This window comes from Salvelinus alpinus, chromosome 20 (genome assembly GCF_045679555.1).
Source record: "Salvelinus alpinus chromosome 20, SLU_Salpinus.1, whole genome shotgun sequence".
Taxonomy (NCBI): Eukaryota; Metazoa; Chordata; class Actinopteri; order Salmoniformes; family Salmonidae; genus Salvelinus; species Salvelinus alpinus.
The window spans coordinates 32,047,225-32,064,014 of NC_092105.1; the positions used below are offsets into that span (position 1 = coordinate 32,047,225).

The 16,790-nt window shown below is 41.7% G+C and overlaps 1 protein-coding gene across 1 annotated transcript; it reads left to right on the top strand.

Annotated features, from left to right (window-relative positions):
* Positions 1-6: 6 nt before the first annotated feature.
* LOC139546661 (high affinity cGMP-specific 3',5'-cyclic phosphodiesterase 9A) lies at positions 7-11,746 on the top strand. Its single transcript, XM_071355307.1, has 14 exons — positions 7-446; positions 1,872-2,033; positions 2,172-2,223; positions 3,749-3,851; positions 3,976-4,118; positions 4,300-4,359; positions 8,120-8,297; positions 8,775-8,897; positions 9,102-9,194; positions 9,317-9,384; positions 9,496-9,598; positions 10,258-10,362; positions 10,546-10,692; positions 10,967-11,746. Exons 1-14 carry the CDS (start codon positions 359-361, stop codon positions 11,168-11,170), a joined length of 1,629 nt encoding a protein of 542 aa, XP_071211408.1. The 5' UTR covers positions 7-358; the 3' UTR covers positions 11,171-11,746.
* The last annotated feature ends 5,044 nt before the right edge of the window (positions 11,747-16,790 follow it).

Below are 16,790 nucleotides of genomic sequence, written 5' to 3' on the forward strand. Positions count from 1 at the left end.
GTGACTAGACTCAACATATAAATGCGAGACAGCGTCATATATCGTTTTGGAGGTATCAAGACAGCAAGCCTTATCTTGACCACAAAAACAAAATTATTCACAATAACTAATGATGACAGTTTGGAAAATAGTGAGTACCGAAAAAGATTTGCAATATCACTTTGAATAAAATGTATATCATATGAAAAGTGTAATGTTTATGGAAATCCATGGCATCAGATTCAACTGTTGCAAAGGGAGGGTATGTGTGTGTGTCAGAGGGAGGAGGGGTCGTTGGAGTGGGTCTCTACTAAATTAATGTGGTCACACAATAAATTCAGAACATTGAACAGTGAAGGCAGTGGCTTTAAAAACTGATATGGCAACAAAAATCATCTACTTTACTGTGAATGGAAGACCAGAGCAGGCAGAGTTTCCAGTGGATTGCCCTGCCCAGGATGTCAAAGGTAGGCAATTAAAATAGTATCACCTTATTATTTTGGTGTCTTTGAAATGTCAACAAATTTTCTTTTGTTGTCTGAAACATGATTTTGTTTTTGAACTCATTACTCTGATATGAGAAACCTCTCAAAACCTCTGAATTATTTATGATTTGTATACTTGTTTGACATTTCACAGCACTGTTAGGAGCTAGTAACACAAGCATTTCTCTGCACCCACAATAACATCTGCTATACTGTGTACACATCCAATAAACGTTGATTTTGAATTGATTTGATTTTGATTTGAAATAAATAAACAAAGTACATAAAGGGAAAGGTTAAAAGCATAGAGCACTTTCATTGCTTCTCTACCAGATCAAACAATGGATCAGAACTCAAGTAAAGCACTGAGACCTAAAATAGTTATGTAAGTGCAATCCATCAGAAGATGCAAAGACATGCAATCATTGTCTTCATCAAAAGAAGCAGACAGTCTCTGTATTGATAGAGAGAAATAGTGCATGCTTGATGCTTCAGCAGGGTAGAGACAGACACAGGTGCAGCTGACAACAACACTCTGCACTTGCATTTGCGTCAAAGCTAACATATGGTGTACATATGGCATCTTTAGAATTGAGTCGAGATGTGACGTATTGATGTGAGGGTTATTGATGTCTCAGCATTGTTGTGGGTTGCTACTCTAATGAGATAGAGGGAAGGGGTTATTGAAAGTCCATTAAAATAAATACATAACATGTCAATAATATTATTTTCCAAACAGTACCAAGGACAGGCATAAAGGAATGTAATTTAATTCAGTGATCAAATAGCTTGAGATGCATCTCATAGATGCTAATGTAATGAGAATTCATTTTCTTTCAAAGATTCTGCCTACTGCCTGTAGATTTGAATGCCTATAAACCTCTTTGGAGCGCACAAAAATAGCATTGATATAAAATGCAATCATAAAGTGCAATTGATCGTGGGTTTGAAATTAGCTCTCGAAGAATATCTCTCGAATCCTTTACCTTCTCATTTCGCCTCTTATTTTCTTCTCCCTTTTATTCCTTTGGTAGATGTTTTGCACGTCTATTTAGGCACAGACACAGTGTGATTGATAGCTTTAGATTACCCCTTTACAGAGCTGCCTCGGGCAATAATATTCCCTGTCTTCTAATCTTTGTGTGTATGAATGGCATTGACAAAAGCTTGGCCAAGATGCTGAGCACATAAAAACCTAGTATTTTGTGCACCTGCTGTACAGAGAGAGATCTAGGGGGTATGTGTGTGTGTGTTTGTGTGTGTTTGATTGCAAAACTCGAAACTAGTGTTGATTGAAGTGTTGAGTATTGGCAAAAATAGCTCTTGGTTGCCTGAGCTATTTTCACAGGAGATCAACTTAAAATGTTGTCTGTGTTTGCATGCATGTGTGTGTTTGTTACTTTCAAGATCTGTTCCGCTCTGCAGCTGAGGCAGGACCCCATGACATTCTGAAGCTGTACAACCCTAAGGGCAACATCATCAACATCTCCCCGTGCCTGGAGCCCAACAGTCCTAACTCCTGTTATAAGCTAGAGGTGGTGGCTGCTGACTGCAACAGTGAGCCATTAGGTATTCTCTGCCATGGCGCCAGAGACATTGGCTGACAGTGGGCATACTTGCATTGTTATTGTGTTGTAACTCTTGTTTGTTTCATTAGGGCCTGTGTATATTGATGTTAATATTTTAATTGTGTACCTCATGTTGCAGGTGTGGAGCTTGCTGTGGCACTAGGATTTGACCTCTCCTCCATGGAGAAAAGGTAAGGCTGACATGGTGTATACAGGAGTGACCATTCTCAAGGTTGGGACCCATTCTGAAACTGTCAGACCATGTAAGGGACCAAGCTGTGTGAGTCAGGAGGGCCATATGTTTTGTACCCCAGACTGCAGGGCTGTGTGAGTCAGGAAGACCATATGTTTTGTACCCCAGACTTCAGGGCTGTGGGAGTCAGGAAAACCATATGTTCTGTACCCCAGACTGCAGGCTGTGGGAGTCATGAAAATGTTCTGTACCCCAGACCAATGTTCCCTCTAATTGTTTTAGTCACTGAGCAAATCTCAGGTCTGCTGAGCGCAAACTTGAACGTTGTGAAAATTCTGTGCAACTTCCGGCGTGCGTTTACTGTGAACACTGAGGCTGTACCCACTTTAAATTAGTTTTAACAGTGGTCAAGTAGGCTACTGTGGCTATTTGATCAAAATGTAGGCCTACCAGAGTGGCATACCATGAAAAACAATGGAGAAAATGCCTCCCATAACATTTGAACATGGAAATAGTTGTTCTATCATTCAGCCTATAGTAGCAGCCAATGTGTGGTGTTCAATGTAGGCCTACATTCTATGAGACTTTTGAACAAAAACATGCAGGGATTGACATTAACCAGTTTATCCACTTGTCTTTCAGACAAGGAGGTGACAGCAAATGATGTTGTGTTGTTTGATGCAAGAAACCACTTTACAAAATAAAGTGCATCATTGTTCCCATAACATTATTACAGAGAATCAGACAAATGATGGAGTACTCTGCCTATTGGCTACTTAGCTTATTAAAGCCTGTCTTAAAATACAATACTGCCCCTTTTGAGACAAAAAAAGGCTCTTTACTTGACTCGCTTTTCAAAGATGTCTAGAAATGCACACGTTTTGTGCTCTTGTAGGAAGAAATCACTCCCCCAATGCTGACTACAAATGATCTATAACTGGGCTAATAACTCACTAACTAGCAAAGGATATGAACAAATGTCCACATGTCGCTATATCAAGCTCTCGCTTTGATCTCTAAACAAGCGCATCTACTCACGACCACTCATGCTGTAGAAACAGTCCAGTTCAAAGTGAATGGCACAGATCCATATACTGTATAATATAATATAATGGTATAACCATATAATGGTCCATTTGCATATAGGCCTACTGCAACTCTGATTGGTTATAGCGCACCGGTCTATGTAGAGTACAGGACTCGAATGCGTTCTGCCTAAAATCTCTTGCATAGTAAGTCTTGCATAGTTGGTTTTGTTTTGGTATATTGCCTTGAAAGTGGCTAATATTGCATTGATTAAATCACAATTCCCACAGTAAAGGAAAACATTGATAGTGTTAACTAACGGGGAAAACTATAGAAAGTTGAGTGAAGTTGAATCTCGTGCTTCTCTACGTGGGCTGATATTTCTTCTGTGGCAGTCCCGGGAGCTGTGTGCCCGTGCACACCCGCAGCTTAGAGGGAACATTGCCATAGACTTCAGGGCTGTGTGAGTCAGGAGGGCCATATGTTTTGTACCCCAGACTGCAGGGCTTGGAGAAGAAGATCCTGATCGAGGCTGGTGAGACTCCTGCAGTCGTGTACGAGATGAAGAGACAGGTGGAGTCATTCCGGGAGAAACTTGAGGTACGTTGTGTTATTGATGCTGTACAGATAAAATTTGATAAATGATGTGTAAAGGCTCATTCATATACCAGTATCATGTAAGTTCACTGTGTCTGCCTAGCCTAGTGTATCTGTGTCTCCACAGAGTGTTGAACATCTCAGCTGGCTGGGCCTATTCAAAGAGCTATCTGAGGGAACACAGAAGCCCTCTCCTTTCTACCACAAGAGAACGCTGCGCAAGACCAGAGAGGAATGTGAACATGTACGGGAAAAGTTCCTGCAGATGAGGCAGGTTTACTTACACTCAATGATGATAGAGACCATGTGACATCAGATTAATAGGCTGTGCCACTCTTATCAAGACTCCATTGCTTGAATAGTGGTGTTGCAATTGAGATCACACTTTGGATATCATATTATAAAAATTTGAGATGAAAATAACAGAATAGAAATGTTATGTTCTCCATAGTTCCCTGGAGGTTTCAGAGGAAGTGAGACAGTACCTCAAGACCCCAACTTTTGACAACTGGTGAGTTCCCCATCTATTTTCATTTTTTCCACTTTCCTTAGAAAATGTACTAATGGACTTTCTTACACAGTAGGAGTTACAGAGAGACTACAGACAGGGTCCTGTGAGTGGTGGTTGTGCGTGGGAGGTGAGAGGGTCGAGCAATGTCTCTGTTGTGTGATAAACAAACAGCATCTGCACCTGCTGCTTCAAAAGAGAGACAGGGAGAGACAAGGAGCCGGGCCTGAAGAGGATGGGGTTATTCAATCCTTTCATCTGTCGTACAGGCTCATATCAATATGAATGGCTGTCTGCTAAAGGAGGTCTTTATAACAAGCTTCGTTAACACAGGCACTTTTGAAGGATACATTATGCGTACGACATGCACGTCACAGCTTTCAGTCCAGTTTGGTTACAGTATATATTACTTCAGGGCCTTTTAGAACTAACATAACAAGGTGGAGACCACACTTCAAAAGAGGGAATATACAGTGGGGAGAACAAGTATTTGATACACTGCCGATTTTGCAGGTTTTCCTACTTACAAAGCATGTAGAGGTCTGTAATTTTTATCATAGGTACACTTCAACTGTGAGAGACGGAATCTAAAACAAAAATCAAGAAAATCACATTGTATGATTTTTAAGTAATTCCTTTGCATTTTAATGCATGACATAAGTATTTGATACATCAGAAAAGCAGAACTTAATATTTGGTACAGAAACCTTTGTTTGCAATTACAGAGATCATACGTTTCCTGTAGTTCTTGACCAGGTTTGCACACACTGCAGCAGGGATTTTGGCCCACTCCTCCATACAGACCTTCTCCAGATCCTTCAGGTTTCGGGGCTGTCGCTGGGCAATACGGAATTTCAGCTCCCTCCAAAGATGTTCTATTGGATTCAGGTCTGGAGACTGGCTAGACCACTCCAGGACCTTGAGATGCTTCTTACGGAGCCACTCCTTAGTTGCCCTGGCTGTGTGTTTCGGGTCGTTGTCATGCTGGAAGACCCAGCCACGACCCATCTTCAATGCTCTTACTGAGGGAAGGAGGTTGTTGGCCAAGATCTTGCGATACATGGCCCCATCCATCCTCCCCTCAATACGGTGCAGTCGTCCTGTCCCCTTTGCAGAAAAGCAGCCCCAAAGAATGATGTTTCCACCTCCATGCTTCACGTTTGGGATGGGTTCTTGGGGTTGTACTCATCCTTCTTCTTCCTCCAAACACAGCGAGTGGAGTTTAGACCAAAAAGTTATATTTTTGTCTCATCAGACCACATGACCTTCTCCCATTCCTCCTCTGGATCATCCAGATGGTCATTGGCAAACTTCAGACGGGCCTGGACATGCGCTGGCTTGAGCAGGGGGACCTTGCGTGCGCTGCAGGATTTTAATCCATGACAGCGTAGTGTGTTACTAATGGTTTTCTTTGAGACTGTGGTCCCAGCTCTCTTCAGGTCATTGACCAGGTCCTGCCGTGTAGTTCTGGGCTGATCCCTCACCTTCCTCATGATCATTGATGCCCCACGAGGTGATATCTTGCATGGAGCCCCAGACCGAGGGTGATTGACCGTCATCTTGAACTTCTTCCATTTTCTAATAATTGCGCCAACAGTTGTTGCCTTCTCACCAAGCTGCTTGCCTATTGTCCCGTAGCCCATCCCAGCCTTGTGCAGGTCTACAATTTTATCCCTGATGTCCTTACACAGCTCTCTGGTCTTGGCCATTGTGGAGAGGTTGGAGTCTGTTTGATTGAGCGTGTGGACAGGTGTCTTTTATACAGGTAACGAGTTCAAACAGGTGCAGTTAATACAGGTAATGAGTGGAGAACAGGAGGGCTTCTTAAAGAAAAACTAACAGGTCTGTGAGAGCCGGAATTCTTACTGGTTGGTAGGTGATCAAATACTTATGTCATGCAATAAAATGCAAATTAATTACTTAAAAATCATACAATGTGATTTTCTGGATTTTTGTTTTAGATTCCGTCTCTCACAGTTGAAGTGTACCTATGATAAAAATTACAGACCTCTACATGCTTTGTAAGTAGGAAAACCTGCAAAATCGGCAGTGTATCAAATACTTGTTCTCCCCACTGTATATATTGGCCACTTAGGGAAAAAACTAAAGCTACCATTAGGGTTACGAAATTCAGGGAACTGTCAATAAATTCCCTACTTTTCCAGAAATCCTGGTTGGAGGGTTCCGGATTTTCTGCTTAATTCCTCTTGGTTCTGGGATCCTCCAAACAGCATTTTGGGAAAACCAGGGAATTTATTTTTAAGTTCCTGGAATTTTTAAACCCTAGCTAGCATACAATAACCCATATCTTTGTGCCATTTACACTAGGACCACTTTCAAAACTGTTCTCTGAATATATATATGATTAAATATTCCAGGTAAGTGTTTGTTAGACCCGTACAGAGATTAGTCAAAAGGGCAACTCATCCGGAGCTACTGCATCCAGAAATCTATTAATCCATCACTTTACCTTATTTATCAACCCTTGACTAGGACACTAAAGGGCACATTTAAAGTGGTTATTGCTACATATGAAACATACAGTAGGTTACAGTTAGTACCTTGTTTAAAAATATATATACTGTATATTTAACCTTCAATGGAAAAGCCCATTGAGACCCAGAGTCTCTTTTTCAAGGGGGACCTGGCCAAGAAGGCAGCAATAATCAATACATTACATCATTAAAACATACAACAACATGATCCTACCTAAAAAACAGTCTGTAACAGTCTCCCATCAATATTTTAAATTCATTCAGTGGCACTAACATATCTAGATGAAGCATGGATTTTAGATTATTCCATGCGTTTGGTGCACAAGAAGAGAAGGCAGTCTTGCCTAATACTGTGAATGTCCTAAGGACTAAGTAGCAACCACCTAGCAGACCGGGTATGGTAACTGCTGGTAGTGTAGGAGACCAGACTACAGAGGTAAAGAGAGAGTTTACCCAAAAGGGCTTTGTACAGTAGATGAACACATACAAATGTATCTTTCTGCACATATAAAGTGAGGTCCAACCTACCATTTGGTACAATGTGCAATGGTGGGTGGGTGACTTGGCATTTGTAATAAAGCGCGAGGATGCATGATAAACAGAGTCCAGTTTCTCTGTAAGACGGAGGAGGTTGCATGCATATACAACAAGTCACCGTAATCAATTACAGAGAGAAAAGTGGCCTGAACAAGCTTCTTTCTAGCCATAAGTGGGAAGCAAGTCTTATTACAAAAATAAAAACCCAATTTCAATTTAAGCTTTGTCACAAGATTATCCACATGAACTTTAAAGGACAACTTGTCATCCAACCAAATACCTAGGTATTTGTAGGATGACACTTTCAATGGATAAGCCACCAGATGTGACAAAGCTAACGTTCTCTGGCAGAGTTCTAGCTCTGGTAAAGGTCATGAATTTAGTTTTTTGTACATTCAAGACCAGTTTGAGACCATAAAGGGAGTGATTGAAAAGTGACTGACAAGCAGTCTGGAGCTCTTCAACAGCCTGAACCAGAGAAGGAGCACATGAATATATAACTGTATCATCTGCATATAGATGTAACTTTGCTGGTTGCATCCCATTTCCCCAAATCATTAATAAAAATTGAGAACAACACAGGAGCTAAAATGGAACCCTGGGGCACACCTATATTAATCTCAAGAAAGCTAGACTTGTGATTGTCAGTATATACACAAGCGGTTTTATGACCTCCTAAAAATGAATGATTTGACCTTTGACACTTGACTTGTCCTGCTATGCGTGTGCAGGCAGTGGGAGGATGCAGAGATCATGGTTCTACTGCAGGTCATGTACACAGACCTGGACTTCATTGCCACCTTTAACATTGAGCCTGAGGTGCTGCACCAGTTCCTGTATGAGGTGTACAAACGCTACAACAACATCCCCTTCCACAACTTCAAACACTGCTTCTGTGTCACCCAGATGGTGGGTGAGTGAGTGAGTGAGTGAGTGTGTATGTGAGAAAGAGAGAGAAAAAGAGGGTGGTCAGGGGAAATCATGTAGTCCCATTCCTCTGTGCAATCATATAAAATGATCCAATTATCCAATCACCCTAAACCCTGATTGGTTAGGACATCCAGGCCCCTCAACCGATTTAAGAAATGGACTCAATATAATCATTCAGAGGTTTGCCAGTTAAGACATTGCGTTATTGAAGACCCACAAGGGATAACAACCTGCCATGATGTAGATTGAACAACCTGGCATATACAGTTTAAATAATATGCAATAACACACCAGTGCGACAGCACACCACCACTAAAAGTCCTTTAGAAACAAACAAAAACAAATGTCAATGTTTCTATTAATATAATTCCTGTGGATGAATGTTATAGCAATTATCCATCATTGAGTTGTATTCTCTCTGGACTGCTGCTCTTGCGTTTCTTTATTCTCTGTTAGATGTATGGGCTGATCTGGCTGACGGACCTGAAAAGTAAGATTGACAGCATTGACCTGCTCACCATGCTGACCTCCGCAGTCTGTCACGACCTTGATCACACGGGATACAACAATGCTTACCAGGTGACCTACCTGACCACCACAGATGTGTGTGTGTGTGTGTGTGTGTGTGTGTGTGTGTGTGTGTGTGTGTGTGTGTGTGTGTGTGTGTGTGTGTGTGTGTGTGTGTGTGTGTGTGTGTGTGTGTGTGTGTGTGTGTGTGTGTGTGTGTGTGTGTGTGTGTGTGTGCGCATGAATTGATAGCTCACTATCAGCTCTATCTTTCAGATAAATGCTCGTACAGAACTGGCCCTGCGCTACAATGACATTTCCCCCCTTGAGAACCACCACTGTGCTGTGGCTTTTGAGATCCTGGAGAAGGTATGAGTATGGGTGACTGGAGAAGTTATGGGTGGTATTGGCATGGGTGACTGAAGTTGGGCTATGGTGTGTGTGGGTCAACTTTTTAGATGTCAACAGTAAAGTGTATGTCTTTCTTACAGAATGAAAACAACATTTTCAGAAATCTGACAACTGAACAGTATAAACGGATAAGAGAGGGCATAATCAAGTAAGAATGTATTTCTTCGCATCCTCTTCACTAACACAAATATATGTTTACTTTGATCTAACCGTAATGTGTGGCGAGTGCATCAACTCAAGGCATTTAATGTATTCTTAGATGCATCCTGGCCACTGATATGACGAGACATAACGAGATCCTGAACAAGTTCAAGTCCATCCTTCCTGTCTTTGACTTCAGCAACAAGGACCACAGAGACGTGGTAAGAAAGGGTATGAATAAACAGTATGTTTCAGAAATAGTCCTATGTTTAGCCCAGTGTTTGAGGTGTCATGTAAATGTCACCCTGACTGGATGTCAGGTAAATGTCATCCTGGTACTCCCTGTTCCTTTTTAGTCAGATGTTGCCATGGTACCATAGGAGTCTACAGCCATGTTGCCAAGCAACATCAGATGGGAGAATCTTGGTATCTACTCGTGCTGATAGGGTACCAGCCTTGGGCTCTTCCTGACTGGATTAAAGTGATACGTACACTACCGTTCACTGTTGACTCTTCTTTAATCAGCACAACAGTTTTCAGCTGTGCTAACATAATTGCAAAAGTGTTTTCTAATGATCAATTAGCCTTTTAAAATTATAAGCTTGGATTAGCTAACACAACGTGCCATTGGAACACAGGAGTGATGGTTGCTGATAATGGGCCTCTGTACGCCTATGTAGATATTCCATAAAAAATTTGCCGTTTCCAGCTACAATAGTCATTTATAATTTATGACATTAACAATGTCTACACTATATTTCTGATCAATTTGATGTTATTTGAATGGATTTGCTTTTTGCTTTTCTTTCAAAAACAAGGACATTTCTAAGTGACCCCAAACTTCTGAACAATAGTGTATATCCCCCCTGTCTCCCTCCAGCTGATGATGATCATGATCAAAGTGAGTGACATCTCCAACGAAGCACGGCCAATGGATGTGGCTGAGCCCTGGTTAGACTGCCTCCTGCAGGAGTTCTACAACCAGGTAACTAAGCACCACAACACAGATATTGGTTATATTCCAATATAACTGCTAGCATATAACTTGGAATGTGTGGCTAAAACACTGCTTCATTCTAAATTGTATGCTACGGTGTATCATAGAGATACAGAGAGCCTACTACAATGTAATATTAATTCAGTCCTGCTCTCAACTGGCCTCCCTCAGAGTGACATGGAGAAGCTGGAGGGTCTTCCTGTCACCCCGTTCATGGACAGAGACAAGGTGACCAAGCCATCCTCTCAGACAGGCTTCATTGGCTTCGTCCTCTTACCCCTCTTCATTGAGCTGGCTAACCTTTTCCCCTGCCTGGAGGTAAGAGCTCCCGGTCTACAACCACTACACTAATGTAGCTTCACTGTGATGCAACTTCATTTCCAACTGCTCTGCATGAAGTGGAATCAAAAGGTACTGGGACTCATTCATATTTTAGAGTGAAAAGGGGTGCCGTTACTCAAGCAGTAGAAAATGCAAGGTGCAGCCGTGCCGGTATTCTGTACTGGTTGGCACTGGCCCAACTAAAGCACTGCCTAGCTGCCATATTTGTATAAACATATCCAGATCCCTTTTCCTCTCTGTGCCCCTGTAGCAGCACATCATAGACCCGGTGCGTAAGGCCCTGGACTACTACACAGAGATGGAGAAAGCCCTAGAGAGAGAGAAACTGATCCGAGCACAGAGCGACAAGGCAGCTGCAGCCAAGAACACTACACCCCAGAACTTACAGAACCCTCAGAAAACAGCAGATAGTCTGTCAGAGGCTGGGAATGCCTTGAAACCACCCACTCTGTGATGGCCTGCTGATAGGCTAGTCTACAGAATAACCAGGAGTAACCAACCAAACAATGAAAAGGACATTTCTGTAACATTACTGACTGTGTCACAAATAGGGCTTTGTGTTGTGTGAATTGAAGCACTTATATGGTTCCTTTGGTCTTTGTAGAGACAAGTTATTCACTATGTCGTGTTACAGGAGTTGTCTGCTGTGTTTTGCTACATAAATGTTTTTCACTGCATATATTCAGTTTTTCAAAATATTTGCATATGAATAATGGTTAATTACACAATATGACATACAAGACATACGAATAATTAGTGTGCAGTTATGTTTTTGTATTAGTGATATGCTTAAACGAAAGACCAGAAGAGCTATTGTCTAACTGAAAAATGGGGATAAAGCTTAGTGGATTTGTCTTCACTGAAAATCTGGACTATGGTTGCCATCTAGTGGATATGGATGTTTTTCATATTGATCATGTATAAAAAGGTCAGAAATAACAGATATTATATGAAATATGTTTTTGTATGTATTGTACTTTTAGATTTTTAAGTGTTCTACTTGGAGACAAATAAATAAACACAACAAACATTTCCTCTCGTTATATTCATATTTCATATTATTCCGCAATGTACATTGTACAATGGATACATTTTCATTATCTTGATCATTTGTAACTGGTTTCCACTAGATGGCACTCGGCCACAAAGTCAAAATTGCCTACTTAAAAATGTGCCTTTTGTCTAAATTTAAGGTTAGGGTTAGGCATAAGGGTTAGCAGTGTGGTTAATGTTAGGTGTAAAATCACATTTTAAGAAGATAAATTGTAGAAATAGGCGAGGTGTATGACTTTGTGGCTGTGACGACCTTGGAATTGCAGTAAAAAACGTTGAGCAAAATGCCGCGTTAATATGCTAATCGGAACTAGGAAACGCAGAAATGTTCAACTTTCCTGTTTCCGACTAGCTCGGAACGCGGCAATATTACGAACGGGTGAACAATCAATGATGTAGGGAAATTATGACATCACCTAAATGCACACATTTACGAAGGACCCATGCGTTGGGTCATGGCAGAGACCAAGCAAGGAGTTTTTGTATGGAGGTCAATGAGTGTCGAATTTGCTCAACACAAAAATGAATGGCAACAACTTCTCACCTCATAAATGTTTTATATGGAATAATGGGTCGATATTACATAGAAACAAGATTTTACCATAACTGGTTCTCGAAAATCCTTGTCCTTGTGTGAGGAGCTGTGTTTATTGCGCTATAACCCAATACTATATCACATGTGATATAATATTAGCAACTGTTGGCCTGGGTGCCTGTGTGTGTGTGCTGGAAGTAACATTTTGCCCCAGATAAGTGTGCTGAGAAGCTGTGGTTAACCTTGAGCGGGAACAGTATGCTTTCTATGCAGGTGCAAATAGTCCAACAGTGTTACAAAACTGTCTGACCTCAGTCTCTAGGGTGTGGGAGCGTAATCTACACAGCAACAGCGCCGGACACCAAGGAGCGCCAAGAGGCTGGGACCAGCCTGAGCACCTGCGATAGGCTGAGCAAGTTTAAACCACGCTCAGCGTCTACTGTGATAGGCCAACAGACGGGTTGGAACTACTTCTATCACAGTATAATAACTGTTGTTTGTACACATTTTAGCAGTTCTCTGCTTTACCCTGCGTGGTGATACAGTGAACCCGTATATACGAAAATTGCATTTACCATTTATCGCTTGAGTTTAATAAAAATACTTAAAGTATATTCGGTGACTCTGAATCACATTTTATCCTGATACCAGATTTGAATTGACGCAACCCTTAACACTTGTCAGCCAATTAGTTAGTATTAGTGGGAATCTATTTACGCAGAGAGAATTTATGGAAAGATACAACTTTGAGGTTTCAAGCAAGGAATATGACACTGTTATAAAAGCTTTACCTAGTGGGATAAAATCTTTACTTCAGAATAATGCATATTTTGGAACATCTATTGTAAGCGATATCCAGGTGAATGGCATAGGTTTACTAGATAAGAAATTCAACAATCGTTAATTAAGGGATATTTTCTACAGGAAGTCTATTCCCTCTGCAATATGTTTTTGGGCTTCATCGTTTGATGTAAACTTGCGCTGTGCTAGGCTCACTCCACACAAATGTATGGCCAATAAAGTATAGGACATCTCCTTTAAGATTATCCATAGATTATATCCGTGTAATAGCTTGATTTCAAAATATATACCTGATGTTACCAGTGAATGCAGTTTTTGTGAACTAAAAAATGAATCTATTGAACACTTATTCTGTAATTGTTTACATAGTGAGGTGTTCTGGACTCATGTTAAACTACACCTTGGCAAGAAAATGCATACAATCACAGATAAATCTAAATTTGACATATTATTTTACTACTCTGATTCCACAATTGAACGCCAGTACGTCATAAATCTCTTTATTTTATTGGGAACATTTTTCATACACAAATCTAAATTTATGAAGAAAAATACCCTTTTCTTAATTTTTTTAATCTGATTTGGAAAACTATTTAGAATCTTTAAAACATTTACCAAACAAAATGTCAATTTGCTTTATTTGCTACATGTCTGTATTTGTTTATATATAATGTGGATTTGTATTATAGTTTTTTGGTTCTCTTCCTTATTTCTTTGTGTAATCCCCCTGGCTGTTCTGTTTCTTGTGTTTTGCATGTTACTGTTTAATAATAAAAAATAAAAAATGAATGGCTTATTTGCTACGTGACGTTTATTTGATCGAATAGAAGTTTTGTAATGCTTAAGTTGTTATGAGCGTATTGATATAAGCAGGACACGTGACATCCCGGCAATTTTGAGAAAAAACACGTTATATCGGAATTCGAGATGGCTATGCATATGTAACCGATGTGAAATGGCTAGCTAGTTAGCGGGGTGAGCGCTAACATCGTTTCAATCGGTGACGTCACTCGCTCTGAGACCTTGAAGTAGTTGTTCCCCTTGCTCTGCAAGGACCGCAGCTTTTGTGGAGCGATGGATAACGATGCTTCGTGGGAGGCAGTTGTTGATGTGTGCAGAGGGTCCCTGGTTCGAGCCCAGGTAGGGGTGAGGAGAGGGATGGAAGCTATACTGTTACACATATTCAAATCAAAGCAAACTTTATTTGTCACATGCGCCGAATAAAACAAGTGTAGGCTTTACCGTGAAATGCTTACTTACAAGCCCTTAACCAACAGTGCAGTTCAAGAAGAAGAAAATATTTACCAAGTAGACTAAAATAAAACAGTAACACAATAAGAATAACAATAACAATAACGAGGCTATATACAGGGGTCACCAGTACCGAGTCAGTGTGCAGGGGTACCGGCTAGTTGAGGTAATGGGGGTGAAGTGACTATGCATAGGTAACAAACAAACAGCAAGTAGCAGGGCCGGTGGCGATTTTATGAATTGTTCAGCAGTCTTATGGCTTGGGAGTAGAAGCTGTTGAGGAGCCTTTTGGTCCTAGACTTGGCGCCCCGGTACCACTTGCCGTGCGGTAGCAGAGAAAACAGTCTATAACTTGGGTGACTGGAGTATCTGACAATTTTATGGGCTTTCCTCTGACACCGCCTATTATATACAGTGGGGAGAACAAGTATTTGATACACTGACGATTTTGCAAGTTTTCCTACTTACAAAGCATGTAGAGGTCTGTAATTTTTATCATAGGTACACTTCAACTGTGAGAGACGGAATCTAAAACAAAAATCCAGAAAATCACATTGTATGATTTTTAAGTAAATAATTTGCATTTTATTGCATGACATAAGTATTTGATACATCAGAAAAGCAGAACTTAATATTTGGTACAGAAACCTTTGTGTGCAATTACAGAGATCATACGTTTCCTGTAGTTCTTGACCAGGTTTGCACACACTGCAGCAGGGATTTTGGCCCACTCCTCCATACAGACCTCCAGATCCTTCAGGTTTCGGGGCTGTCGCTGGGCAATACGGACTTTCAGCTCCCTCCAAAGATTTTCTATTGGGTTCAGGTCTGGAGACTGGCTAGGCCACTCCAGGACCTTGAGATGCTTCTTACGGAGCCACTCCTTAGTTGCCCTGGCTGTGTGTTTCGGGTCGTTGTCATGCTGGAAGAACCAGCCACGACCCATCTTCAATGCTCTTACTGAGGGAAGGAGGTTGTTGGCCAAGATCTCGCGATACATGGCCCCATGCATCCTCCCCTCAATACGGTGCAGTCGTCCTGTCCCCTTTGCAGAAAAGCATCCCCAAAGAATGATGTTTCCACCTCCATGCTTCACGGTTGGGATGGTGTTCTTGGGGTTGTACTCATCCTTCTTCTTCCTCCAAACACGGCGAGTGGAGTTTAGACCAAAAAGCTCTATTTTTGTCTCATCAGACCACATGACCTTCTCCCATTCCTCCTCTGGATCATCCAGATGGTCATTGGCAAACTTCAGACGGGCCTGGACATGCGCTGGCTTGAGCAGGGGGACCTTGCGTGCGCTGCAGGATTTTAATCCATGACGGCATGGTGTGTTACTAATGGTTTTCTTTGAGACTGTGGTCCCAGCTCTCTTCAGGTCATTGACCAGGTCCTGCCGTGTAGTTCTGGGCTGATCCCTCACCTTCCTCATGATCATTGATGCCCTACGAGGTGAGATCTTGCATGGAGTCCCAGACCGAGGGTGATTGACCGTCATCTTGAACTTCTTCCATTTTCTAATAATTGCGCCAACAGTTGTTGCCTTCTCACCAAGCTGCTTGCCTATTGTCCTGTAGCCCATCCCAGCCTTGTGCAGGTCTACAATTGTATCCCTGATGTCCTTACACAGCTCTCTGGTCTTGGCCATTGTGGAGAGGTTGGAGTCTGTTTGATTGAGTGTGTGGACAGGTGTCTTTTATACAGGTAACGAGTTCAAACAGGTGCAGTTAATACAGGTAATGAGTGAAGAACAGGAGGGCTTCTTAAAGAAAAACTAACAGGTCTGTGAGAGCCGGAATTCTTACTGGTTGGTAGGTGATCAAATACTTATGTCATGCAATAAAATGCAAATTAATTACTTAAAAATCATACAATGTGATTTTCTGGATTTTTGTTTTAGATTCCGTCTCTCACAGTTGAAGTGTACCTATGATAAAAATTACAGACCTCTACATGCTTTGTAAGTAGGAAAACCTGCAAAATCGGCAGTGTATCAAATACTTGTTCTCCCCACTGTAGGTCCTGGATGTCAGGGAGCTTGGCCCCAGTGATATACTGGGCCGTTCGCACTACCCTCTGTAGTGCCTTACGGTCAGATGCCGAGCAGTTGCCATACCAGGCGGTGATGCAACAAGTCAGGATGCTCTCGATGGTGCAGCTGTAGAACCTTTTGAGGATCTGGGGACCCATGCCAAATCTTTTCAGTCTCCTGAGGGTGAAAAGGTTTTGTTGTGCCCTCCTCACGACTGTCTTGGTATGTTTGGACCATGATAGTTCGTTGGTGATGTGGACACCAAGGAACTTGAAACTCTCGACCCGCTCCACTACAACCCCGTCGATGTTAATGGGGACCTGTTCGGCTCGCCTTTTTCTGTAGTCCACGATCAGCTCCCTTGTCTTGCTTACATTGAGGGACAGGTTGTCCTGGCACCAC

Bases quoted from the DNA above. Each gene is read 5' to 3' on its own strand.
- LOC139546661 (XM_071355307.1), top strand. From the start codon at position 359: ATGGCAACAAAAATCATCTACTTTACTGTGAATGGAAGACCAGAGCAG. The intron at 3,852-3,975 runs GTACGTTGTGTT...GTGTCTCCACAG, and splicing joins CATTCCGGGAGAAACTTGAG to AGTGTTGAACATCTCAGCTG. The intron at 4,119-4,299 runs GCAGGTTTACTT...TGTTCTCCATAG, and splicing joins GAAAAGTTCCTGCAGATGAG to TTCCCTGGAGGTTTCAGAGG.